Here is a 27763-nt window from a genome sequence, read left to right as displayed (position 1 = left end):
CCCTATTAAAACTAATTGCACGTGCAAAAAACCTCTTTCTGGGCTGCCGCACGAGAAGCTTATCGTGCTGCGCTAGGTAATCATAATCCATTCTTTCTCTGTACGCTGGTTATGATGCCAACACTTCCGTACGTTTATGCTCAATTGCTTAGCAAATTCGTATGCAATGTAGCGTCTTTACATGTATCATGTAAAAGACGCGAACAGACGTACGTTAAACCAAGTTCCTTTGAGGTATCATCAGCTGCAACTTTTTCTGTAACCTTGCAATAGGGTCTTGCTCATTCCAGAAACATAAGCTGCCTCTACAATGGAAAGGCCTCTATTTGCAATAGGCTTAGCTACTTCTTGCACAGTCTGCATTCTGTCTCTATGCTTTCTTTTATATTTCAAAATTTTAGGTCCGCGAGCAGCCAGCCACTACAGCAATTTCTACAGAATGAAGCAATAGGTGTGATCTCGGTCACTCCTGCACAAGCAGTTGCAATAAGGAGTACTCGAGAGGGTTGTTTACAATAACAGTCTGATGCATAGCATCTAGCGCTGATCAACTGGATATTGCGTTCAAATAATTTAGAAACACGGTACATTTAAAATTATAATATTGGATTGACGAGAAGTTACTGACAGTTTTCAGCCATTGAAGCGAATATTTTTTAGTTCTTAACCTAATAGTACTAGAACTAGATTTGCAACTAGATTTGCGTTATGATGATCGATGATCTTCTGTTATTTGTCTGATAACACCATATTCTTATCACTGTAGACTATGATTCTTGGGCAAAAAATTGTGACAAGTGATAAAATTAAATCAACACCATTAAAAAAGCTTTGCAGAGACCAAAATGGGTCATATTCTGATGGCTCTAGGCCTGAGCTATACGGCGGATGCATAAACATTTCCTACCCAAGTTCTTTCAATTTTTGCAATGTAGCTAAAGATATGTGCAGTCTAGCATTGTCATAATAGAAAACGATGTGTCTTCTGTTTACTAGCTTTGGTCGATTCTTTGCAACAGCTGGTCGTCATCTTGTTAAGTGCTGGCAGTAAAGGTCGAAATCAATCGCCTGCCTAGGCGGCAACAACTCACAAGGCACGATTCTGTTCCACTCCCACCAGACATCTTGTTTGGTATTAGTCAGGGCTTTGCACGATATTGTTATATACGATGAACTTCAAAAATCTCTCGCTTTCATTAAGTTTACGCAAAGTTTCTCAGACGGAAATGCAATCGAGTAAATTATATGCATCAATTCATGTGACACGCAATCATCGACCTTTCTCTGAACCGACTTTTTCAAATGGTGTAGAACTGTTTGGTGGTGGATGCCTAGTACTCACGTATCAGGCTTGCCAAACTTTCGCAATCATTCCAGCAACTCTCTTCATCACTGGTAGACCTCTACGAGAAGTATCTTTCACATCGGAATTTCTGGAATGAAAACACAAGAAACATCTTTGGGGGGCCATTTCATCCGGCAGCGCATCTTGACCATAAAGAGCACACATTTTTTTATATATCTGAACGGCATTTGTGTATTTATCATAATTTATTAAATAGTTTTGGGGAAAATCCAATCGTCCTCAAGACGATTGCCTCAAATCTGAATAAAGCCTTCTCAATATCTTAGCACATCTACTACTGTCAAATCTCAGCTTTCAAATGACATCGACGCCCACCCCACGTTTGAGATATGTGAGCTATCTAACTAGAAAAACGATCAATACTTTTGTCGATACTTCATTAATCCAGGATCTGATATATTTATGGATAACATCGTCTGGTCTCAACGATTCGCTAGGAAAACAATTGTTTTATTGAGCTATTAAATGAATTCGCCAAATTAACTCAAAGCAACAAGTACGCCTGTGAGAACGAGTAGTATAATAGCCGAACCTTTATTGGACCGAGAACTTTCTTTCGAAAAGTTTTCGTCCCATGCCGGGTCGAAACCATGCCATAGGTCCGCGTCGATCAGCAGTATACTAAGCCTGGGTTATGGCGCCGATGGTTTTTTTTCTCTTTGATGATGCTCATCGATGTAAACATTAATATCGCAATTTTTTAAAGGAAAAACCCTGGAAGTGTGGCGCATACGCTCGATACGTCAGTTTAGTATGACATATATACTTTTGGATGTGTGCATGCGTCTAACATGGTGAGTTGTACTCTGAGGCAATTTAAGTCTTCTAAGTACTCTATATAATAAACAATCGACATTTTGTTTCGTATTAGCTATAAGTAATACTGGCTCCCATGGTGATCATGTAATACAGTTTAATATAACTTCTTTATATTATATTATTCATTATATTATGTATATTATAATTAATAATGAATGTATATTACTTTTTAATAATAACGTAGTTTTCTTTAGTTTAGCATTTTAAATGTAGCTTTTGGAAAGACGAAGCCGTTCCTAAAAACGAAGTGGGTATCTTCGTTTCTTTACCGTTAAACAAAAAATTCGTAGCTGTTTAATATAGCCTCAGATTTTGAATACCGCTCAAAAAAATCCAGTGACATAGATTACACGAAATTGGTATGTCTAAGAAGTTCGGAAACTTTGATAGTATAAAAATCTCAAATTTCTGGTTCTCTGGCTAGAAAAAAACATCTGTTCCATACAGCTCCACTTTTCTCTCTATCAGAACAGCTATATACACATATTTAACGTAGATTATGGTATGTGAACGATGAACAGGATGATACTTAACTAGATTACGTTGAACTTAACGGTGTCGCGTTTGTCACCCGTGTTATTATTGAGAATAATTTACGCACCTAAGCCCCTGCTGGACCACTATCTAGTTACAAACAGTCGACCCAAATTCCGGGGAAGTTGGCTCCCAGTTTTTCATTAGTTATTAGGGATGCACATTTCGTAGAAAGCTAGGTAACTGCTTCAGTGAGAAAACCAATCATAAAAAACATGCCCTGACTCATTATGTTGGAACTAATAGTTGAAATATGCATCAGCAAATTTCTCAAGTTGATCCGATAATCTCACCATTTAAGTAGCAAAGTTGTAGCATTCAGTCAATACGAATCGTAAATATGCCAATCTAATGATGTTCGATGCAACAGAATAATGTAAGCTGCTTTCAAGTGTATTGAAAGATACAACTAGGATATATAAATTGTAGTGTGATATTTATGGTTTGATAATGGGAATATTTATTTGTCGACTTCAACAATAATAAAAAAATAATTATTAGAGGCCGCATCGAATCAATGCCGAGATACAGGTCGATAGACGAGCGTCAATGGCGAAATATTTTGACAAATTCAATATGACGAAAAATCTAATGAGAGAAGTCAACATGACAAAAGACGTTGCGCAATCTTGGGATGACCCTTACTTCTCTGTTCACACGGAGCTTTTTCGATTTCCGCCACGATCTCTTCCCAGCTAATGGAAAGCCACGGGTTTACCGCTTGCTGGTGTCTGCTCGTAGTCATTGATCTGGCAGTGCAAGCGTAGGTTTTGCAAAAGGTTTTTCGCGATGGAAAAACCCCTATCTCTCTTCATGTATGACTGGGAACAATGACAGAGCTACGGTATTAGTAATAGTGAAAGTTCTTGTGCTTGTGTAATCTCTGCTATTTGAATCCAGATAATCTGTAACATTCCGCTTGGCTCATTGCTTTTCTGTGATACTCGTATCTGTTTTTGTCTTTAGTAATGTTTCATGTTCAGCAATTAGAAAATATCTTTATATCATGATAGTTCTCACAGAATCATGTTTATTGAACAGCGGTTACTGTGTGCCATAGTTCCTTGATTCTTTCGTCACCAGGTACGACAGTCTGTTATGTAAATACATTTCATGAAACTTATCATCGAAACTTTCGCTAACGACCTAAGCGCACGTAAATCGTCTGAATATTAATGAAAGATCCTGGAAAATCGCGTTGCTGGGTCGCTGCTTGAGCTATTTGTTTCTTATAACAGATTAGCCTAGTGTCTTACGAAGTCCCACAGGTACTCTGGGTTTTTAAGCTTTCCATTCTTTGAAAATAAAATCTAACTTATGAATAAGCAGAATCACATAATGAATATTCCCTAGTGAGATACTAGCCAGGTTTAACCCGGCAAAAGGAAAGGGGATGATTCTTATCAGGAGTCTTTAGAAAAGCGTAGTTGGCTGTATCCCAGTTTGGCCTGCAGGCAATGAGCCTAGCTGAAACTGTCCAAATTTACGTGGAAGTCGTAACCGATTGAAACATAGGCGCAAGTTAATTTTGCCAGAGATTTTTGACGTCGTTGTGTGTACACCATACGGCATCGAAATTGATACCTTTTTCTTATGCTTTGCTTCTGAGGTCTCTAAATAACAACGGCTTAAACCATTTATCAGTCACCCTCAAAACAATCCTATCTTAATATGCAAATAATTTTTTAGAAGGAAGCGAGCGTCAAAGTATATTGGTATAAAGTTGCCTACCTGTCGCTCAAATACGCTACATACACAGAATTTCAACATGACGCGATTTTGGACTGATTGCAGACGAAAACTACGAAAAATACTAGGCTAAAAAAGTGGGCAAAAGGCGCGAACATCTCAGGCTATTCACTAAATTTCATCTGCGGCATAAAACGGCATCAAAACTCCCGATGTATTAAAAATTACTTTTTGAGCCATTTCGAAAAAATTTTAAGCACTTCAAATCCAAGACCTTCCGGTTTGCCTTGGATTTCTAAGAAGCCTCACTAAAAATGGCAGTAACGTAGACCGCGAATTTCAAACAAAAAACAATATTTTTTTTAAATTTTGGTAAGCTTCGTTTAAACCGGAAGGGTTGGGTAATAGTACCCTTTTCACTTGAATTGATTGCCTTGTTGTGACGATAACAAGTTTTATTCTAATACTATCGACGGGAAAGAACGCCAGACCTTTACGATAAACAGCATGGCAAAACCTGTCTCAACGTAAGTTCAGTGCCCTGTAATGTGCTTCTCATCTCGGTTGGTTGGTACCGTGATAAGTGTATACATTTCTGAATTAAGCGATGAAAGTTACACTTTTTGAATAGAAGCATCGCGTCCATTGCTCCAAATTTTCGTTGGAAACTGATACTCTGGTCACAAAGAAATGTAGTTCTTGTGGAACAGATGGGCCATCAAGCAGTATAATAGCAGTCCTATAGGGCTGAAAAGCCAAAGGTACTCAACGACAGTTCTTCGTATAATAATCATAAGCATGCGCAATAGTAAATCTGGTATATCCATCATCACAAAACCTACACATCATATTTGTATAATTCCAAAATGTTATTTTAGTATACAAGTACGCATTTTAGTGATGCAATATATGGCTTGTTTTACCGAGTTACTTGTAAGTCAACGAAATTCCTTAACTTAGTGTAATTATCAGCCCATGAGCCCGAAGATTAAGATAAAACTCCTCCAGCGTTAAAATCACCCGGGACCCCACGAGGTTCACGTGTTCTCGGTGGATATCCTTTAAGGCCGGATGGCCTTCTACCATTAGGTCAGGGCATTAGTACCATACGAGATCACCCACACTACATACGATTTGAATCCTCCTCAATCCAACGGACAAAAATTAAAATCGATCTCCCTATGTCTGTTAGTAGTTAGTAGTTTAGAAGTGTCTAAAAATGTAAGAGTGCGCATTTGACCAGCTACCTCAATAATATTTTGTTCTTTTTTTCGCAATTTTTTCACTGGTTAGCAATTCATATTACAGCAATAAGAAAAGTCATAATATCCAAAACCTTTAATACATTTGTAAAGTCACAAAACTACGTGTGTATCTTATTTAAATCCCACCTGTTTATTAGCATATCTCGAGGGCAGGATCTAACGTCGCGTATGATTATTAATTATTATTATATAATAATATATATATATATATATATGAATATTAAGATATTAATAATGTGTTCTATACAACAAGTGGATTTGATTAGGTGCTTTATCGTCGCTTACTTGTGTGCGCATTGCAGATGTCTATTTGTAAACGTGACGTCTGTGCTATTTCTAGATGTAATATTCAATTCAATATTTTATCTTTAGATAAATAATTGCTCACTAATAGCGATTCTTTTTTATCAATTGTGTTCAAACTCTCACAGGTATTACACCCTGGGTAAGACAGAAAAAAGATCAGAGCTACTAAGTGATCTTTTTTCAGTCATATTGAATGATTGAAAATAGGTTTTTACATTGTTGTATATTATTTGTATACAATCATATTACAATTTCGTTTTTTAATATAAAGATTAGAAAACAAGATGTTTTATGAGAAAACATGGCTTCTCGTTTTATCTGAGATTTCATTACTTTATGTATAATTAGTTCATTATAACTTACCGGCTTTGATAGGAGAGTTAATCAAGTCATTATACATACTTTATTAACCGCTACTAGACCTGAAATGTTAAACTATATTAGCGTCCAGCCAGACAACACATGCGTAAAACAGCCCATTTCCAGTAGAGTGATTTATTCAAACCTTAAACCGTACCAAGGCAGTTTAAGGTTTGGCAAAGGACCTTTTGCAAGGGGCCCGAGAACTCCGGAACATGATGCAAAGTTTAGGCTTATTCCTATCCTAAGAGGTTTCTGAGAGAAATTAAGGGATCCCGCTAGGCAAAATAACTATACGTATTATTGACATTTCCAAAGAAAATTGCCTTAGATCTTTAAAAAATTTATAAACAGCGTCGTTTAATAAGATAGTGATTTGCATAAACAAAATATTTACTGGATATAACATTTCAGACATTTTTAAACTAACAAAATACTCACGAATTTTTTTATTCAATAAAAACCTAACGATATCATTAATCACCACGTATAACAACAATGCGTTTGCCCCTGAAGAATACTACTTCCGCGTATGTTATGCACAGCGAGAGATGTTGTATAAATATAGATAAAAATATGATGTTCGTATATATAGGTGTATAAATGAATCTTTGTATATCGCAAAGGTTCATTAGTATTCACCAATATGCTTTTTGTTCTTCCTGTCATTCGGGTAAAAATTTTTTACATCATTAGCCTTGGTGGCTGGGTCGAAATACCATATTTTACAATGACAACTTTGTTGCTTTTATCTCTTCGACACAAAAGCGCATCGAGCTGGTGGATTGAGGATGTCAACAGACAATTTCAGGCAGCTGCAAACATCGCATGGATTCTGCTGAGTATAGCAGTTGTCTCGCTTTCACTATATTTAGCTTTGAGAAGACACAGCTGAAGGGTGGCCATCATCTGTAATAAAAGTTAAGTGACAACGGAAAACAGTCGGTGACGAAGATAATCCCATGAATTGGATTCTGCCATAATAAAACCGTATTGGATTGTAACTAACAGCTAAATACACAGTGTGTTTTTCAAGTTCATCTAAATAACAAAGTAAGAGCATATCATATGATCAGTAAAACGATTAACAGTATGACAGTCGTTGACAGACGCAATGAATATATCAGAAAAAAATGAGCGTTTGGCCGCAAATTAAGCGTTCCATTGAGTCCGAACAAGTCAAATCGGATCACAATATTCGAAAGCAACAATAATATTGTTACTCTATGTATGTACACGTGTGGCCAGGATAGCACGTCGTCACTGGTACAGCAACTTTTTTTTGCGATGATGATCTCGCTCACCTTGTCAAGATTTGTCCATTCACTGTTAAAGCTCTCTTGAAAAGGAACTAATTCTCCTTGAGCGTTGCCCCTTAAATCACGAATCATTTCAAACACAGCTTCAAGCGAGGGTCCTAGCCCGCCATCATCTCCACGGATTACTTTCGGTTTCAGTGAGAACGGACAATATTCCGCAGTCTGACGGTGTTTTTCAACGACGAAACAGGTCATTTTAGTGTGTAGGCGATTCACCATCTACAAAAAAAAGATCTTAAAAAGCTATGAAACGTTCGACGTACCAAGTCCAGTACATATGATTTAGGTAGACAAAATAACTGCTTTAGAGTACTACCGTTCTATTAACCTTGCCAGCCTGGTAATACGGGCTAAAAATGAGTGCAACAAAAGGCTGTCCGGCATTTCCATTAAACATATTCTGCAAGTCGACTTGTAACGTCAAATCCCTCATTGAAGGTTGCGGAGCGAATGTCGGATGCGAATGATACCAGCCAACGACGTCCAATCCCCACCCGCGGAATGTCTCTGTAGCCTCGTATTGACTCACTGAAACAGAAAGGCTATGCCTTATATCGACCAAGAAACGAACTTTTCATTGGTGTATGACGTTTAGCGTCCAGAAGCGAACGAAAACAGCGAAATGATAAACAAGAGTTACCTGATACATACACAACAAAGGACCTCGGAGGGATCTAGACGCTCGACTACCCTACGCTAGGTATATCATCAGCGAAAGTTCTAATAAGGAAAATAGACGAACCGGGATCCATTTCGCATTCCGTTCCATTCGCTCTGGTGGTCCGAGTTGGAACAGCGGCCATAACTCGAACGAGATTCTCCTCAGCGATTCCCCCGAGCAGACCAATTACTTCGGACAAGCTTTGGTGTGAGTGGCTTTCCGCTACGAGCAGCGCAGACGCGCATAATTCGACGCTGCAAAACGAAAAAAAAACTGCTTAACATTAATGATTCCAATAAAATGCAAAAATCTGTGTAAATCATAATCATGTATTGAGCATTGTGGTACATTAGCTATTAAACAGTAAGTTGGTTTACTCAGAAACAGGTATCAAAAAAGAAAACAGTCTACTATGTCAGGTGTATATATACATGTACAATCCTATGTTCAATTTATTAACTATCGAACTATCATTAAAACGTGTAACTCAATAACGAACATCTACGTTAAGTGATACTTGAATATCGTACACTCACTTGAATGGTTGGCAATCCGCATCATATTTAAGGCAGTGAATTAGCTTGAAGGGGTTCGTTGCTTGAGAGTGCCGCACAGATGCAGGCTTTTCGTTAACGGCATTTTCATACGGCTTAACTAGGGTTGTGGCAATCACTTTACCGGTGACGCTGTCGTGTTCCATGGTACAGCCCCCGCGTTCGATATCAGTTTGACTTACAAAAGACTGGTGAGTATTAATCTTTCTTCGCGGTCGGGAGACCTGAATAGGAGATGATGACCAATATTAGCTCGCATTCGTTTGGAGATAACCTCATGACCAAAGATTGCTTTAAGTCTTAAATCTGCGAGAGACGTAAAGATACAAACAATTATCTGGTAATAGAGATCTAAAAGATTAGTCATAGACTTAACGATGTCGATTCTATTAATCCGACGGCAACTTCGTGTTGAACTAAAGATCAAACTAACTTTTTTTAGTGAAGTTGAATCGGGTGCGGTACGGTCCTTTTTGGCGTTTGTTTGAGGGCAGCCGAAATTTATAGCTCCGATCCTTTCGAGGTAGTCATGAATAAGGCCAATACAATTGACATCCCCACAGTTCTTCAATCCCATCCGCGAGGAAGTCTTGTTAAGGTACCTAGGTTGTTGTTTAAGCCAGAGTCCAATGATGTGATTCCGTATTCGCAAATAGCGCTCTGGTGTTTTTTGGCCACTTTTGCCTCTAAAGTACTCTGCGTTCGCTTCCTCCTCGAAAGGCAGAACTCGGTAGGGGTCCAGTCGAAGCTCACTAATTGGGGCAGAATTAGACGAGTGATTATCCTGCGTGCTAGAGCACGCTACAGCTTGAATAGGGTCGGACAAAGTCGATTTCTGCAAAATAAGGTAACAAGAAGCCAGAATTAACTTTATGATCTCAAAGGTATTCTGTTGAATTAGGAATGTAACGAATCGAAGTTGATGTACCGCTAATAAGTAAGTTTTTTTTCATCCACTTGCAGGGCCGAAAGCTAAAATAGTGATGCGTACCTTCTTGAATGACTCGACGTTCACGGCAATTAGACGTTCCACTGGTTTGTTTGAGCAACTGGCACTCGAACTAGTTGACGTTTCTGATTGGCCAGAGCTTCCAAAGGCCTCGCTTACATCGTCACAAACCCGAATTTCTTCATCCGACGCTTCAGAGTCCTTCGTTATAGTCACAAGTTCACCTTCATTTGCCAAGACGGGATAGATACGAAACGTTCATATTTTATGTGTGGTATTTCTTATTCTAGTACATTGTAATTAATGCGAAATTAGACTGGTACAGAGCTAAATTTTAGTTTCCAATATGATCTCTGTTTATGTAACCGGCCTTACGCTTGTCCTCATAACGGTTACTATTTGAGAACTAGTGGAACGACAATGAATCACAAACTACGTTTAGATGAAAATATCAATAAGGGTATTTATTTATAACTATTGCATAAGAGACTCAGAAAAGAATCATTAAAACATGAAAAAAAAATGCAGATGACCTAGGCTTAGAGCAGAAAAAACGTAAGTATAGAGATAAAAAAAAATCGAGATTCTCTTTAGAAAAAAAAAGACTTGCAGTTGACGTAAGTGCTGCTTCAATTGCAAGCCCCCTTTTAGTCCACTCTATTATATATAAGTGTATGTGTAAGCCGAGTATCGACATGAACAAGAATTCACCAGCATCAACAAGAGCTTTCTTCATAGGTCGTTTGCTCGAAGATGGCTCCTCGTCGTCGAAAGATAGAGCTGTCACAGCATTTCCACGACGTAATCTTCGCCCCCTGGAATCCAGCCGCACAAAACCGCTCCTTGTAATAGCACAATGTCCTTGCACTGACTTAGCAGGCGGTGGACGCTTTGCTGAAGTCAATTTTAATCGATTTTTCTGTTCATTCGGCCGCTCTTTATCAGGCTTCGGAGACGTGAATGACTCCGTGAGTAACAATTTTCTGGCGTGCGCTTTAACCTCAATCGCGGTCCGATTCAGCCGTTTTGCAATATTGTTCCACTGTTTACCGTTTTCTCGCAGCAAACGCGCGAGAGCATCTTCCTCGTCTCTGGTCCACTGACCGCACGGTGATGGCGAATCAAGAAAAGACGTTCCAAAATGAGATGATGCAGTGTCCTCAGCGAGAATCCGCTCAATCTCGTTGCACTGTGATTCTGCCGACTGTAAAAGAAAACCGGGAAAATGAAAAAGGGACAACACATATTTGTAAAGAACAGGCAAATAATCATTATTCGGGGAGTTCGCTATCATTCAAGAATGTAAACATCGTATGGTATTTGCTTAGTAAGGTAAAGATGCATACCCAGTACTAAAATAATATACGCATTTCTATATATACTTTCAGGATATATATATATATATATATATATATATATCTTTTTCAAAGGGTACTTCAATGACATTGCCTTCTATAAAATGTAGATATGAGCAAACAAAAGAGATGCCTTTTTATACAAAGTTATCGGGTCAGAGATCATAGGGTTTAGAGCCAACTGAAACAGGAAAACTGTAATGCTATGCGAATGCTCTGGTAGAACCTCAAAAATAGAGAAAAAATAGAACGCTTCAGCATTAAGACAGAGTAAAAAGGCCTTTTAGCTAATTGATTTTAAGGCCATTGATGAACAACTGTACCGAATTTAAGGGCGGAGAAAACCCGACTTATAGGAAATTTTGCAGCGACAAGAATTTCTGACGTGTATTACAAAAGAAGCCCGGGGGCTTCACCTTGCGTCCTTTTTGCGGTTCAATATTTTTATAATTTTATCTTATAAATTATAGTCCGGGTCCATGTCAACGGTTATTCCAATGTTGTACAAGCTCTTGTGTAGCTCGTAAATATAAGTAATACCTTGTAACACAACAGAGTGTAGCTTGAACGTAGGCTTTTTACAGTTACCATTAGCGAACATGTTAATAAACTCTCTCGGGAAAATTAGTTTCGTGACTGATTTCATAAGCAGGCCATCATAAGGCACAAATGATAGCTTAAAAAGGAATCTGTTAAAAACAGAAGCGATCTGAAACGGCCAAACAGACACAAAATATTTCGTAGCATAGTGAATACATTACTACAACACTGGGCATCACACTGAGGAAGTTGCTTGGCTACGAATAGCCAGATTCCTAGCAACAGCTGGCAGTAAAAGGTAGCACAGAGCGGATAAAAGGCTAAGGGTCTTTGAAGTAAATGCTACCTGTTTGGTAATTATACAAAGCTCGATAATTTAATTTCCTGTCAAGCGCGAATTCGTACGTCAGAAATGTTTAATTAGTCGAAACCAGATTTATACTATTCCAATATCCTTCACTATTATCGGCAATCTATGGGTTACCCGTAGTCAATTCAGGGACACCTGCACATTAACCATAATAACTCACCATACCAACATCCGGACTAGTCCACAATGGTTTAAATTCATCTTGCAGTACCGCCGAACTCTCGCTCAAAGCACTGAAAGAGAAAAGGGACACTCGTTACAAAACTGATTACTAAACTTGCTTCACCCATCTATTTCTCCCCACATTGTTCATTGAGTTTTCTGTAAGCTGAGCGCCATTTTCGTACTTCGAATCAGGTGAGAAGTCGCCTTCGACATCAATATTATCTTCAGCAGCCATGATTTTTGTTTACGAGTAAACGTTCGTTTGCCAATATCTCGTTCGTATGGGAGCCGCCATTTTGGATCTACACAGCGAACAACAGCTGATTCTGGGTTAGTCATGTCGACTGCAGTTACGCATGAACGGCTAAGGATCCTTGTTAGCATTACCCACTAGCTCTATATTGCGAACGTGGCGGCAGAGTGCAAATAAAGGACTCTGTACACTGAATATCGAACCGGCGTGCTTTGCCTTCAGAATTGCTCGGTGATTCCATACATAATATCATAGTAAAGCTACTTTTGTAGGGTGATATCAGTGCGCTTTTTATCTGCAAAAAGGTAAGTGATGCAAATATATCTCAGTATCGGCTATACGTCGGATACGGCATCTAAATGTTGCTTATCAACTACTTAATTCGACGTTTCATTTAGCCTATTATAAAGCATCAACAAATCTCAATTGAAATTACCGTTTGTGCGTTATTACCACTCATAAAGTGACCATCGGATGATGGTATCTTTGGGTCTGCGCATATGGGTGTGGAGTGCCTGAACGCGTGTAGACCATTAAATATAATGAAGACCATGGCTATTTCCATGTGATGTCACTACGTTTACTCTTTCTCATACGATAACCACAGATGGCAAATTCAGAAAGAGTCGTTCGATAGGCGATATCATTACTGCTGGTGGAATACTTGTCTTATATATATAGTAATTTTTCATATGAGAAGCCTGAAGCATTTCAACTACAGGCCGACTTCGTCTCAATCTGTTGTTGTGTCCTACATGTACTAATTACTGACACCTCTCTGTTCCTTTTCTTTCAAAACAATACTCTAGCTGCTTCTGGACAGCGGATAAATATGTACAACGCGGTGACAGATTGAAGTACGCTTTAAGTTAACCCACATAAAGCTGCTGATCTCAGCGTCGTTTTCGGCAACAGTGTGAAGTGATTATACCATTGTTTGCGTTTTACCGTCGCCCTAGTTGTAGGCGGAAACATTTAGTGGTAGAGATTTTCATTGCCGTCTACTCCAATGCCTGTTGCTGCTGCTGTTGCCGTTGTTGTCTGATTGTTTTTGGCGGTGACGGTAGTGGTGTGGATATTTAGCCGGCGTCTGCGAGCAGATCCTGCTGATGTGCTTGTGCGTCGGTAACCGTAGCCAGGAGCCTAGAAAGGAACTTTGGTGGACAAAAAGCCAGACAGAGAGACAGGTGAAGGCTGCTTATGGCCATGGCCATGGTACACAGCGCGTTTGTGTAGCGCATAGTGCGTTTTCACCCATAAGCCTGAGTGTTACTTATTATCAGCTATCGGCTAGTTAGTTCGTTGACTGCTGCGCGCCCACGCGCTGTTGCTGTTCGAAGGACTGTCGCCGTGGTCGACGCTTCTTCTGGATTACCATCGCACGATAATACCACTGTCATCGTCAGTAGCGCTATCATTGCTGCGAGCGTGGCACGTCGTTTTTCTTCCCATTTAGGAGGCGTTTGCCGATAGCAACCACAGATTGTTAACCACTGGCCGATGATCAACAGAGAGACAAGGAGACAGTAACAAACTGTGCACGGATTTTCCTTGTAGAGAACCGAGTATCGTAGTATATAACGGAGAATCGAATGACCGCCGCAGTTGTTGCCAATGGCAAAAACGACGATTGCCTCTTCCACTCATTGAGGTCTAGCACGAATCCTTCCATGCCCTAGCAGCAATAGCAGCGAACGATAACAGCACTATTAAGTGACAATAGTTACGTTAGCGGAGACCATAAACCGTAGTTATCAAAACCAGCCTCGGCAAACCAGTGTCAATAAAAACAACAGCAAGGGCAGCAGTAGCGACGTACATCGTGTGTATCTGTGTCAAAGACGCGCTATCGTCCGTGACGATTTCCTTTCTTACAGCGCTTCTGTCGTCGCTGCTGTTGCGACTAACGCGTCAACTCAAGGTCCTTCGACACTGACTCGGTCCTGTTATGCACTGTTGTGTTGAAATGCTACTGCGGATGCTGAACGGTCGTTTTCATCATGAGGCTGTGTCTTTGTTTGTTCACTCGTTTATCGGTCGCCAGTCAGTATTCCGCCTATCCATTGCCTCCTTACCTCTTTACGCGGCCGCCGCCGCTGCTGCTGCCGTTGCAGCTGCCACTCTAACAGCTTAGACTGATCCGAGTTAGTCACGTCTTCGACCTCTCTCAGCGAGATGTCCGCCAGCCACCGTCGCCCGCCGCATTGAGTTGGCTGGAACGACAGCAAGAACGGCGGCAGCTGTGAATAATATCGACGGCGTGTTACGATCGTCGCTAGAAAACGCGATTGAGAACAAGCAGGAGTGGCTGGTTGGCAGCGACGTTTTGTATCTGTAGAGGAACACAACATTGTTGTAGCTCTTCTGCTCGTAGTGATCGTATTAGTAGGGATTACGAATCAGTGGTACATGATTAGAGACGAAATCTGTATGAGATCCGTGTGGTAGTCCGTCGTTAATGATCATCTTAGCCGTTTAGCGTATCGTGGGGGTGTTACATAGTGAACAGCACGACATAGCTGTCCTGGCTTTAATGATTTAGGGACGGTGATAGGCGGGCTCTGGGGAGCTTTGCGAAGTCGAAACTGTTTCGACTCGGCGCCCCTAACGCCAAAAACTGTGGCTCGACCAATTTTGCGAACTCGGTTTAAGTGCGGAGGGAAAATCGATAAGATGGGAACTGAAAGCAAAGCCCGCGCTGATACAGTCGATCTGAATGACCCGTTACCCACTCTGCTGGTCGAAATCTCCGACGCGCTAAGCGAACGCGACATCGTCAAGTTTACCGTGCGGACCCGCTCGTCGCTAGCCAATTTCGACAAACCTGATGTATCTGTAGTGCGCCAACATGAAGAATTTTTGTGGTTACATCAGGTGCTTGAAGAGAATGAAACGTACGTCGGCTACATAATTCCGCCGGCGCCCCCTAGGCCAGATTTTGATGCCTCTCGGGATAAACTCCAGCAGTTGGGAGAATGTGAAAGTAGCATGACGGTTGACGAATTTAATAAGATGAAAGCGGAACTAGAGGCCGAGTACTTGGCCACATTCAAAAAGACCGTCGCCATGCATGAAATCTTTCTAAAACGTCTGGCTGAACACTTGGTCTTCCGGGAGGATACGAACCTGCATGTGTTTTTAACCTACACCCAAGAATTATCAGTTCGTGGAAAGAATAGAAAGGAACGCATTTCTGGTCTATTTTCGTCACTCTCAAAGCAAGCTGACGGCTTGCTTCTTCAGACGACTCAAAAGGACATTGATGAGTCATTTGAGGCGGAACGCATCTTTCTCACGAAGTACTTCGATCAGCTGAAAGAAGTAACCTCAAAAGCCGACAAGATGACCCTAACGCATAAGAACCTCGCCGATAGTTTCATCAAGGTTTCGGTCCAGTTTACGGCGTTGGTACACACGGACATGAACAGCGACCTCGAGAACTTCTACCCAAAAGTAAGCAAATGCATGGAGAAGGTTCGAAAACTTGAAGGTCGCATGAGTAGCGATGCTGATCTCAAGCTCTCCGATGTTCTTCGCTATTATCAGCGTGACTCGGAAGCGGCTAAATCCCTTCTGTATCGACGACTTCGAGCGCTGGCTAACTACGAGGCGGCCAACCGCAATCTGGAAAAGGCTCGCATGAAGAACAAGGATGTTCCTAGTGCAGAAGAGTATCAAAAAACCACCTGTGAGAAATTCGAAGACATCTCAACCCAGGCCAAGCAGGAACTGCGAGATTTCCGTGCGAGACGAGTGACCAACTTCAAGAAGTCGTTAATTGAGCTCGCAGACCTTGAGCTCAAGCATTGTAATGCTGAGGTCGTCTTGTTGCGGGAAACTATTGGGAAGCTTAAGATGGATGTTGTTAAATAGATCGATTACAAGTTGAACTGAGGACTTATTTACTATTATGTATTATCATTCTTATTATTATATATTATCATTAATACCCATGTTCGTTGTTGACTTGCTTAATGAGCTGTTAACGCTTTGTAATTTTCACCAAGTGAACACAATATAATGATAGGTGAGCGTGCGTAAAGTTAAAAAATGTATGTGTTGACGAACAATCAAGTCTGTCTTTATACAAATGTTTTTTGTCTGCGAGATTTTTTTTTGTTTCGTTGCAACAGACAAGTTGAAGTTTAAAAGTATTTTTTTAGTTAATTAGGAGAAAAAGATTGCAAGAAGTCGAATACGTATCGTTGTTAGGTTATGATCGTAGCAATATCGAAGTCATGGACAATTACCAAAGTAAGTGGTTAGTAGTCAAACGCAGTGTGTGTACACGTAAACAACTCTATATGTATGGGCTGTTTCGTCAGCGCTGTGGCAAATATATTCATCGTCACCCATCACAGGTCAGGTTTTATTTTTTTAAACGATCTAGATATGGGCGTCCAATTATAATGGATCAGCCAGATGAAATACAAAAAGGTATTTCCGTGTTGGTTCAATTGATCGATATGATTTCATTGCTGCTTCTAATTTGGACTTTTCTATTTTTTTTTTGCTCCTAGCGTATGATGACCACGAAAACAGGGTGAAATCCCTGTGGAAAGCTTGACCCAATCAATTTGATGGGTGGTATTAGGTAAGGCACTATCGAGCAGTTGCTCCATCCGATAAAAAAATAGTTCCTGGATAAGCTTACGTAGTTTTTGTTGATAAAAGGTATAAACGGGGATACTTTTTGTCCTCCGTAATAAAGGACTCATGGAGATCAGCAGGTAAAAAAAAAGGGTCCCGTACTTGGTAAGACTTGTTTCGACGTTTTTATGCGAACGTATTATCTACGTTATCAGAATTATCCGACTGTGTAATATATGTAACTGCCATTCAAAGTACTTTTTATCATGACGACGTAATAGTTATCACCAATATATACACAATTTGTTTCCACCAAATGCCACTGATGCGTTGTTGACTAAAGTAACACAGCAATGTTTTAGTGATGGAAGCTAATTACTGTAACAGAAAGAATGGTCAAATAAAGGTGTTGTTTATTGATAACTACGTCTATTCATTAAGTCTGTTGATATTAGACTGTTGGGAACAAAAAATATTGTACTTCTATCTAATCCATGGATACATGTACTGACTTTGGCAGCCATAACCTGAATATTCGTCTATGTGTCGCTCAACGGGGTTTGCTGACTGTAAATCTAATTTGCTCTACTCGTAGAAGTAAACAGGCGTTTAAGGAAAACCTGATATTTTGACTGTGATTTCAGTGTTCTTCTGGTACATTGTCCATATTCCTTATTTGGTCCTAACTATTCAATTGTTAGAGCTTTCTATAAAAAGGAGTTTATGCACTAAAATCATCATGGGGATAACAATATAAGAAAAATAGCTTTTCTGAGTACTTTCAGCGTTTGTGCCTTTGATATTGTTATTATCTACTCACAATATTACGCATTAGAAAAAATTCTACTTTGTTGTGAAATTCCTATTGACCAATATTACTCATACACAAGCACAAAGACAAAAATACCATTTTCGAACGAGGATAAAACCTGATACGAAGTCGGGAATATGGTTTTAATCTTTTGGTGGGTAACGATATGATGAACACAAAAGTATTTGATTAGTTTGAAGTACAGAGTAGTATCGTAACTCGTCAAATGACTGCCAGTGGACGATGTGCATTAGTGGATATCTCCTGTGAAAGCCATTATGTATCGTTATAATTAATGTCCACTTATGATCGTTAATATTAACGTCGTTCAAGCTATGCAGTTATATGCGGCGGCACATACTCCAGCAGGGCCCGACTGAAACAAGTTTTATCGCTTATGTAGCGGACGTAAAAAACCTGTCCTTAGATAGGCTTTTCCACTTTCCACATCCATAAAAGAGGTGAACTGAGAAATTGACCTTTCTAATCATGTTCTGTCATACCAAATTTCTAGAGGTCGCGTTTATTCTAGACATGAATCAATCAGACTGTCAACCAACGTTTCACGTTTAATAAGGTAATCTTAACAGATTAAACGTGTTTTATTTCGTACAGATCCCGTTTCTTGACGATTGTCAATTTGAGATTTATGTAGGTTTATGAAGTGTTGCCTTTTCCGTCCACTCTTTGCCGAACACTAAACACCGAGAAATTTCCCGAACGGATTCGACGTTCTCCATGTTAGCCGTAGACGGCCGTTTTGTTTAGGCTATGACACAACATTAGTTGGCGTGGCATATATCGAACTCTATTTGTACAGCTCGAGCAATGTCTGCTATCTATGTGTTAGTACAACCCTATCACAGACTCGTCTCAAATGTCATCAATCTCCCTACGCCATTGTGGTATTATAGCCTCTAACCTGAGTTGGCTCAACACGTCGATAGACAACAGGTCTGCATCTAAACTTTAGTAAGGCTTCTGCCAGCCACAGGCGTCATAGAATAACGTTTAAACCACTGAAGTGAGATATGCGACATAGAAATGTTTTATAGGCCATCTGTCAATAGGATTACTACATAGAATTATCAGATTACCTACTATTTCTGCTTATTAGTCAAGAAATATTGAGAACTTTGCAGCAATCGTGAACCGACCTATCCGTTGTCCTTTCCGGTTTATTGAACAAATATGTAAAGGGAGCAGTTAAACCAACTTCATAATACAAATTAAATAATCGTGGAAGGGCAGGATCAACAAAAAAAAAAAAGAAGGTCGCGTATCGTATCGAATTTTTTATTAGGCGGTGCAATTTTGTCATCAAATTAGTGTTGGCTCAAAGACACGAGGATTCGCGATAAACTGTCCAACGCATAGGCCTATCTAAGAAAAGGGGGTTCGTTAATTGCGTACATTAGAATGATCTAATCATCTTTATTATAGATTTATTGACGATGCAGATGAGTCAGAGTACACTTAGAGGCTTCTGTGTTGTTTTAGAAATGACGTAAACGCCCTATTTGTTAAGAGCACAAAATCGTTGTACGCCAAAGCGGCCAAAGGCATTGTAGAGGACATTAAGGTCTTAAAGAATGATTTAACGGCAGGTAACAGGCTTTAATAGAGATTGTTTTGGTTTACCAATTGATTCGAGGTTTCTCAACTCTTTTTATCTATAAAACAACGTAACTTCCTGTGCCAGTTAGTTAAATATGTGTGCTTGTGTGCAATATTTATCCGTGCTACATATCAGATCCTAAGCCCAAATCTATGATAAATATTGAAATTGGGCACGAGAAGTGGACTTTGGGAAGCTCTAGGAACCTTGTGCATACTGAAATTGGAAAACGGCCACGTCAATTCGAAGGTAATTAGAAAAGAAGCTGTCACGTGTAAAACAGCGTTGAAATTGGTATTTGGGTAGTAGGCACCTGAAAATCTCTGTTCGACTTGATTGAGCGAAGCTAATAACAAGGAAACAGGGAATAAGCCTTCATCAGAAGTATCGTGTTTAAGCCGTGTCGTATAAAACACTAAGAGTTTTCTAGAAGAGCGTCCAAGCCATTGTAATGCGAATCGTGCTGCTTAAATAGTTGTCTTTTTTTTGTGATTAAACTGGCGATACGTTGTATCGAATTCCTACCTTGACGCGTTGTATTACAAACTGAAGCTGAGGCTTATTTGTCAGAGACATAGGCTAACAGAAACTAATCTGAGGATAGTCCCGTTAAAATAATCAACTACTGCAGCAGTGTTTCTAAAAAATTGGCAGAGCATTAGGAAAGTTGAGTTCTTCATCTAATGATTGGTTTCGCCCTTAGACGCTGTATCTGTGGTTGTACACAGACGATGAGCTATTGGAGCCCGTTTATATAAATAATAAAAAAAAATGTTTACCTAATTATATGTGGTGAATATAAATAGAATCATAAGATACTTCCTGTAGTAATTACGTCCACAACACGCAAATCACACTGAGAGCCAACAACAATAATCTGTATCATGGATGTGTATTACAGGCAACGGTAAAGCATTAAAAAAGACACTGTCGCTAACTACATGAAAAGCGAGGTTTGTAAGTGAACGCACTAATTATATAAGCTACTGTTCTTAAAAGCATCTGAAGCAACCTCGATAATATACAATGCAGTTATTATACGCATTCATTTAAGTCGGGACTCAAAAATCGACGATCTGTTTTTTCATTTGCTCAATATTTTGTGTGAATAAAGCCTGTTATTTTTTAATTGTTAACAACACTGATGTCAGCAATATTGAAATAACAAACGTTAGAAACGTAATTAGCTTTCACGGCGAAGACAACCAAACACTTTCATAAATGGTAAAGCTACTCGAATGTATCGAACGAAATCTGTAAAGTGATTTTTCTTCGATAGAAATAATCCATTGTTAGTCTATTATTATTCCTAACAAATTATACAAAGTTATTATGTAGCTCTTCTTATAACAAGACCGAATTTATCTATTATTTCTATTAGATTTAATATTGGATTTCGTAGATAACACGAGTTCGAGTCTAATAATACAACAGTTTTCGTGCGTTTAGAGGGCCTGTTTCTATGGGTCGCGTCCACTTCACATGGCAACGTGGGAAGTTACGTAACTGAACATAAATTCGTGTAACATCTTTTCTCTTGTGCCGCGTCTCTGATATTTGTAACAGTGCAGGAAAGAATGATGCTTCAATTGCGTTGTCACCGCCCGTTTCGGCTAAACGCAGATAACATGGTGATTACTAATTATTAAAAATGGCTATCAATACAGTTGACTTATTCTGCAACGATTTACGATTCGTTGCATCTACTAGTCAAGGTAAATTATAGGTACTTAGGTAAATTAAGTGAGTACTTAAGTGAGCAATAATGGCGCATTCACTTTGTTTATGGTGAATAAGCTTGCTTCGCCCACGGAGACGAGGTTATGTAGTCAGCTATATATAATTATCAACCTAGAAGCGATCAAGAAGAGGCTATCTTAAGAAAAACTAAAATTTGGCCATTAGCCGCTTGGGCTAGTTCACTCCATCTGACCTATTTGCATATCCACATGTGCTCATTACTACGCAGGCTAACGCCGACCGATTTAGACGTACAGTTGGGCAAATTTCACTGACAGTTGACCATAAAGCCGAACTTTGCACACATTCGTTTATTACTATAACTGCTCGTATTGACCAAAAGCAAAAGACAATGTTTTTTTTGCTTTTGTTTACTGTCGAACGTCCATTTTCGTCGTAGGTAATTTAATGTCGAAATAAGCTCATTATGCGAAATTGATTTAAATATACACCCAAAATTACGTACACCCAAAAAAGAACTAATGTTTTCTTACACCTATTTGGCTTACATGGCCTAAAGTCTATGTAAAAATTTATTAACCTAAAATATAGTACGATCATTTTGTTATACATAAAAAGTCTATACAGATAGGGTAGCCCTGGGCGGAGTTTGTGGAACAATTCTATCCAAGAGGCCGCTGATGTGTTCTAGGGGGGATTTGACAAGAAAACGTCAGGCCCAGAGTGTTCATGTTAAAAATACAAGTAGTAAATGGCCAACAATATGGAGCCAGGTGTTGTGAGCGGTGAATAAGGGATCTTGGCTAACTCTCGGCTTAAAAAGCTAGGTACTTCTGGCCATTATTAGGAAATCTGAGATGCGCGACCTTTACTCCGATGCTCTGCCACATCCGTATCTATGCCCACGGCAATGTTGGCGTATTTGGTAGCTATAGACCTCAATCTTTCATGTTTTTATTTGACTACCTACCTTTCTTGTGTTTCTGAACCTGTTCGAACGATACGTATCTGATTCATCTTTTTGTTAAGACATTGTGAAGCAATATCAAGGTTGCGTTAGTGCAATGATTCTATCCATTCGTAACAATTACATTCTAGAAGTTAATTTTCCTTTTTTGCTATATGGAACAGTTAAAGATGACAATTATGATCGCAATTGATTTCGTCTCGACGGTGTTTCAGGACTTCGACGTACAATTTGCGCCAAAGAAAGCTTTGCTTTTGATTGTCGTTACAGCTTGGCAAGATAATGCCTCAAACTGAAGGCGAGATTCATATACTTCTGGGCCTTACAGGAAGCGTGGCCTCGTTAAAAGCCCCCGATCTTATTCAGAAACTCAAGAAACTCGATATTCCCGGACACGAGATCAAAGTTCAGGTAGTTACGACGGAGCGTGCCAAACACTTCTACAGTCAGCTTGAAGCCGAAATAGGTAAAATAGTGAAGACAGAGAGACAGGTCTGCTTTGCCATTTTATTGATGTGAATTCTGATAAGAATCACTTTTACGGGCGATTAGTTCTAAAGTTCACTAGGCTTTTGTGGAAAGAATAAGGAACCTCACAAATTTTAACTTCCTATCAATTTATGGGCCGACACCATGAAAGAGATTGATTCATATTTAGAAATGCAGACTTGATATCGGTCCCTGCTTGCAAGTTAACAATAACTGATTTTAAAAGAAGTGAGCTTTTGTTCTAAATTAATTTCTACTTTTGATGATGCTGGCAGTGCACGACGACGTCGCGGAATGGAGTTCATGGAACAAGAGATCTGATCCGGTGTTACATATCGAACTTAGGAAGTGGGCAGACATTTTCGTGATCGCTCCGCTCGATGCTAACACAATGGCAAAGGTATTTTACTCCCTGATAGCAGACGTTATTTCCGCACCTACTTTGTTAATAATAAATATTGATTGATATAAATATTCATCAATCGATTTTGAGCACGAAACAAAACTTCACTTCAAAGCCAAGCGTAGATCTTTCTCAGTCTTCTCAAATGCCTTAGAACCTCTTGGTCCATTCTGGTCCGTTCCTAAACAAGACACTACTAGTTTTTGTTTGTAATTTTTTTATTGAAGTGGTATGTTAATAATGGTTAACGTTTGCAGATGTGCACTGGCATATGCGACAATCTCTTCACCTGTGTCGTTCGAGCGTGGGACCTCAATAGACCGCTTTTGTTTGCCCCAGCCATGAATACGTTTATGTATGAACATCCACTTACTCGAAAACAAATTGGCAAGCTCACAGCCTTCGGCTATATTGAAATACCGGCAATCTCTAAAAAGCTGGTTTGTGGTGACACCGGTTTAGGTGCTATGGCCAACGTCGACACTATTGTTGAGGTCACTAGGAATCAGGCCAACGGTAGGGTAGTTGGTCGAACATGGAGGAAACTGTAGTAGCGAAAAACGTCAAATCATTTCTCAACCTGACTAATAGGATGGCCACTTTTATAATTAGTAAAGTTTCTTTCGTTACAATAACAAGCTGACTGACATTTCTCTAACAAAATGTAAGGAAGTGAAAACTTTACGGTTTTAATCTACTAAATTTCATTAAATTATGTTTATAAGACGAGGTGAACATCTTTGAATCGTTCGGCGTCATGACATTGCATCCGGATACGACGTGCTAAAAAAAAACTACATTGAATGTGTACCGAGAAAATGCAATTTTCAGACACAACGGGGATTGATTCTGTTTGTATTACCAAGTTTTACTGGATAGAGAAAACCGAATACTTAAATGTCTACAAACGAATAGTAAAGTTATGATATACTTGTTCAGTATATCGGGTCGATGCTTTCATAGTTACCTATTTACACGGAAATATCTGAATAAACATAGCGTATATACGAACAAATTCATACGGTGAGAGTAAACACATTTCAATGTAGTACATATCATCAGAATTATATCAATGTATATATGTAATCGTCAGAGATCTTCGTGGGTGTATTTCATTGCTGTACCGGCTCGGCCAGCCTTGATTTCTGACGGCGTCCTAGGCCCATCTAAGTCGGGATCAAGACCTCGCCAAGATCGCTGAGCAAGCATCTCGCCTGCAATTTAATAAAGTGGATAGTATTCGCTAAATATTCGATATATTTTTCTATTAGATTATTAATAACGACGAAACCAGCGCCAGTTCTAGCTATATATATGTTCAAAGGTTCTAGACAATAGCTAAGTAAGTCGACGGTTCCAGCGTTTGTGGAAGTATCATAAAATAAGTGCTTTGGTCCTAGTGTTGTATACCTGCTCCAAAAGGACCAGAGAAGGCCAGAGTGCCAGACCCTTTTATACTAAGAACTCCGTTATTTTCAGTCGACTCATTTGATATAGCCTCGTTTCCAAGTGTTCGTACTTTCCCAGAGATCAACGAAGTCTCGTAATTCAGTGAGCTCTCCATGTCTTCTGGGGTCGCAACATAAGCCGGTCCACCTTAAAAACAGATAGGCGTCAGTAACTACAATGAAAGTAAGCTGATTTAATCAGTGTACTGCTCTTTAGATAGTGGCTGCCCATAACCAGCACCCACATGCACGATGATTGCATAAAACGGCATATAATAGAGTGGTAAAACCAGTACAAGGAGAACCTTTTAAAAAATTTAATCAAGAAATTTGTGTTGATTACGTAACTTCGAAATATAATACCTGGTAGAATATCGTTGAAGTCAGTGGAGAAATGAGCGCCCCATGTTCTATTAGGATTTAGGGCGACTTCAAGTTCGTATGGCGTTACCACAGGCCTGTAAAATTCTTTCGAGTCGAAAAACGAATTTTCTGGACAAGCAACATATACATACACATCAATCTGTAAGCAAAAGCCAACATGAGTATTTACCATTACCCACTATAGTTCAGTGAATTTGGGTTGTACAAATAATGCAATTAATAAAAAAAAAAGCTGCCTCGTTTATACAACAACAAGTGTAACATATGAGTTTTATATAAAAGTCAATTACTAAGAATATTAAACCATATTTCTCCGCAACTCGTTACCCACATGAATTTCAACGATCTGTTCAGCATCTTTTGAGATGATTGATTCTGATTGCTGTTTACTCTAGCTACTAAGAAGGTTGCTCACGAGCTGCATAAATAAGTCAGGAAAATGGGTATAAGTCGCGCTCAAACATATCTATTTCGGCAACAAGAAAACATTCGTACCATAAGAAAATGCAATTCTATAAGCGGACATTGCGGTATTTCTCATATAAAATACAAATTACCTCTTGAAAATTGGCAAGTTTAGCAACATTTAATTTTCCAACGGCTAACGTGTAACTTTTACGACCCGCTTTTCGAATGAGCTGTCGAAGGTGGCCGATTACTTGCAAATAGTTTTGCACTCCCAGTGTACCTATTAAGATTCCAATAGTTCGAGCGTCCTTAGCTTTCTCCACTAAAAAACGCCGCCTCATTAAGCTCCGCGATATTGTTAGACCTAAAGAGGTAGAAAAAAAGGTCAAATGGGTGAACAGTCTGCACTCGTCTTCACAAAAGTCTGCTTTTTTACATGCCCTAATTGAGAATCCTAGTAACACCGTCAATATATTCGCAAGGGACAGCCTAAAATGGTAAACGTACGTAAACTCGTTTATAACGGCTAAGTATTTTATTCAAAATATTCTATCTAAAAAAAAGGAGCCCGACGTTAATTTGCCTTAAGAATAATATAAATAGGGTTCGCTAAAATTGCACCTTTTAATTAAATGCAGTAGCATGATTAGAGAGAGTCTCAATTATCGGAAAGGACGACCTGTCATTGTCATGAATCGTTCTGAATTGCCTATCATCATCATCACTGGCTTGCAGACTTCCTTTCAAAAAAAGACTAGAAAAGCATAATAATGGCACAGAACCTCATGCAACGAACTATCTTTGCTGCTACACTTTTCGTCGCCATGTCATGCTTACGCGAGAAGTGCCTAAATCAAGGTACCAAGCTTACCTAACCAAACGTCACCTCTCTATTGGGAAAATTTACAATATTGTGCTACCCATCTATCATATATGTATAATAATACCCTATAGTAATTAGTGATAACACCAAACAATTGAAAGTATAATAATCGCTATATTATTAAACGGATCTGCTTTATACATTATGTGTCATGATCACAATTACTTAATAACTACTATATATCTCATTAAAACAGAACAAACAAACTTTTTATCAATAGCAATATTATTATTAATTGTAATTGCCAGAGTAAAATTATCATATTAGCGCGGCTCTTCGAGAAAGAAAAACTTCCCTTCCACAGCCACCTCTCTGGGGGCACACACCTATAGTTGTGTTCAGTTCATCGCCTTCTCCCTTTTATCTTCATTTCTCGATAGTTCTGTTTGTAACGTCTGCGTCACCTCCAGAAATTTAGATATGCAACCCTGCCTGTTCGCAATTGGAGGTCTTTTTGGCGTTGTTATCATAAATCTCGCCAAATCTCAAGCGAATGGTTAATTCTAGCTGAATTCTCTTTACGTACCTATTCTAAAATTTATCAAGCTTTTGCTATAGCCTCTGCCCCGGCCCTCACCGCTATGCCACCTTTTAATGTGCACCTTTATTGGACTCTGTATTTAACATACACCCGCTTTATTCGTTTCCATTCCAGAAACCTTCATTTTTGCGCAGGCTACTTCGTTCAATATCATTTTTATAAATCTCTGAATTTCGTCCCGCAACGTGTCAACTGTTCATACTTTACATTTAATGTACACAGGTTAACTCAGTCCACCGCATCAGACAGTCAAGTAACTTGGGTTAATTGTAAGCTATTTGTTTTTTTCTTGTGTCACTTTTTTTCCTATTTAGTCTTTCGTCTCGTACTAATACTTTTACTATAATTTTTTACTCATGTATTCATCAGTGTGGAGCTTGTGGTCTATCGCACGCGTGTAATCAGATTCATCGAATTTTGCAGATAGTCTTCCCGACAATCCATACAGTTTCATTCCTATCTATCCTACCGAAGACTTCTTACGTCTGCGACTAGCATCCATTTATTGGACTACTCCGTCACTATCATCACGATATTTGCGATGTTTGTACCCTGCCGATTCGGCCAATAAACAATACTCATTTATTTGTATTCTCACACTGCTGTTGTCTATTCTATATTTCTTTTTACTAATGTTACTGCATATATGACTGATAGCGGCAGGGCTTTTAGCCACCAAACGGCTCGGTTTTTATTTTTCCGATCTTTTCTGCCCACTGGCATTTCGCGACAAAAATACCGCGCACATACGCATCTTCCTTAACTTTCACGTTTACGTAACACTTTCATGATTTTTTTTCACTTTTTCCCAGCGGTCAACGCCCTTCTTATTGCAAAGCTTTATTTCTCGCCGCTAGCAACACCTCAATGTCCGCCTTGGAAGTACCAAAATTATATCAACATGCATGTCTCTTTTGTTTTCACTTTCGTTAGTTCCCAGCTAACGAGAACTCTTCACTTATCGTCGACCCACACATCCGGCATATTCATAGCTCACTTTTCCCTACATTTTCAC

At 39.3% G+C, this 27763-nt stretch overlaps 5 protein-coding genes across 17 annotated transcripts in view; 3 read left to right on the top strand and 2 right to left on the bottom strand.

Annotated features, from left to right (window-relative positions):
* LOC111263318 (uncharacterized) overlaps window positions 1-9952 on the top strand; it is a 17593-nt gene extending 7641 nt beyond the window's left edge. Inside the window, exon 2 of the transcript XR_002682158.2 lies at window positions 9837-9952. The gene's annotated coding sequence lies outside the window, so the exon portion shown is untranslated. The remainder of the gene's footprint in view (window positions 1-9836) is intronic.
* Window positions 6347-13276, bottom strand: LOC111263317 (histone H2A deubiquitinase MYSM1). Of its 2 annotated transcripts, none has more exons than XM_022838282.2 (10): window positions 12942-13276; window positions 12248-12320; window positions 10534-11026; window positions 9865-10046; window positions 9307-9708; window positions 8856-9097; window positions 8401-8573; window positions 7987-8186; window positions 7644-7877; window positions 6347-7248 (listed from the first exon to the last, which is right to left on the bottom strand). In XM_022838282.2, exons 2-10 carry the CDS (start codon window positions 12248-12250, stop codon window positions 7147-7149), a joined length of 2031 nt encoding a protein of 676 aa, XP_022694017.1. In that variant the 5' UTR covers window positions 12251-12320; window positions 12942-13276; the 3' UTR covers window positions 6347-7146. The 2 variants fall into 2 exon arrangements, with proteins under 2 accessions (XP_022694017.1, XP_022694014.1); XM_022838279.1 differs by lacking the exon at window positions 12942-13276 and adding an exon at window positions 12435-12561.
* Ppcdc (phosphopantothenoylcysteine decarboxylase) lies at window positions 12670-24334 on the top strand. 10 transcript variants are annotated; one of them, XM_086969549.1, is made up of 6 exons: window positions 12721-12810; window positions 20426-20477; window positions 21091-21155; window positions 22463-22658; window positions 22957-23081; window positions 23342-24334. In XM_086969549.1, the coding sequence occupies exons 3-6, from the start codon at window positions 21102-21104 to the stop codon at window positions 23633-23635; spliced, it is 669 nt and encodes a 222-aa protein (XP_086825675.1). In that variant the 5' UTR covers window positions 12721-12810; window positions 20426-20477; window positions 21091-21101; the 3' UTR covers window positions 23636-24334. The 10 variants fall into 10 exon arrangements, with proteins under 10 accessions (XP_086825679.1, XP_086825676.1, XP_086825677.1 ...); XM_086969550.1 differs by lacking the exon at window positions 21091-21155 and having other exon boundaries at window positions 12676-12810; XM_086969552.1 differs by lacking the exon at window positions 21091-21155 and having other exon boundaries at window positions 12722-12810; window positions 22408-22658.
* Snx6 (sorting nexin 6) lies at window positions 14706-17518 on the top strand. The gene has a single exon (XM_086969548.1). The coding sequence runs from the start codon at window positions 15179-15181 to the stop codon at window positions 16376-16378; it is 1200 nt and encodes a 399-aa protein (XP_086825674.1). The 5' UTR covers window positions 14706-15178; the 3' UTR covers window positions 16379-17518.
* Dph2 (Diphthamide biosynthesis 2) overlaps window positions 23909-27763 on the bottom strand; it is a 14828-nt gene continuing 10973 nt past the window's right edge. For 2 of the 3 annotated variants that reach the window (XM_086969545.1, XM_086969544.1), the window contains exons 5-8: window positions 25474-25688; window positions 24896-25055; window positions 24495-24680; window positions 23909-24298 (exon numbers count right to left, since the gene is read on the bottom strand). In XM_086969545.1, the coding sequence (XP_086825671.1) occupies window positions 24174-24298; window positions 24495-24680; window positions 24896-25055; window positions 25474-25688 (686 nt within the window). In that variant the 3' untranslated portion in view covers window positions 23909-24173. The remainder of the gene's footprint in view (window positions 24299-24494; window positions 24681-24895; window positions 25056-25473; window positions 25689-27763) is intronic. The other variant, XM_086969546.1, reaches the window with a different exon arrangement.

This window comes from Varroa jacobsoni, unplaced genomic scaffold (assembly GCF_002532875.2).
Source record: "Varroa jacobsoni isolate VJ856 unplaced genomic scaffold, vjacob_1.0 scaffold_756, whole genome shotgun sequence".
In the NCBI taxonomy this organism is placed as follows: domain Eukaryota; kingdom Metazoa; phylum Arthropoda; class Arachnida; order Mesostigmata; family Varroidae; genus Varroa; species Varroa jacobsoni.
The sequence above is the reverse complement of the archived record's forward strand: the minus strand, read 5'-3'. Positions and strand labels throughout refer to the sequence as shown.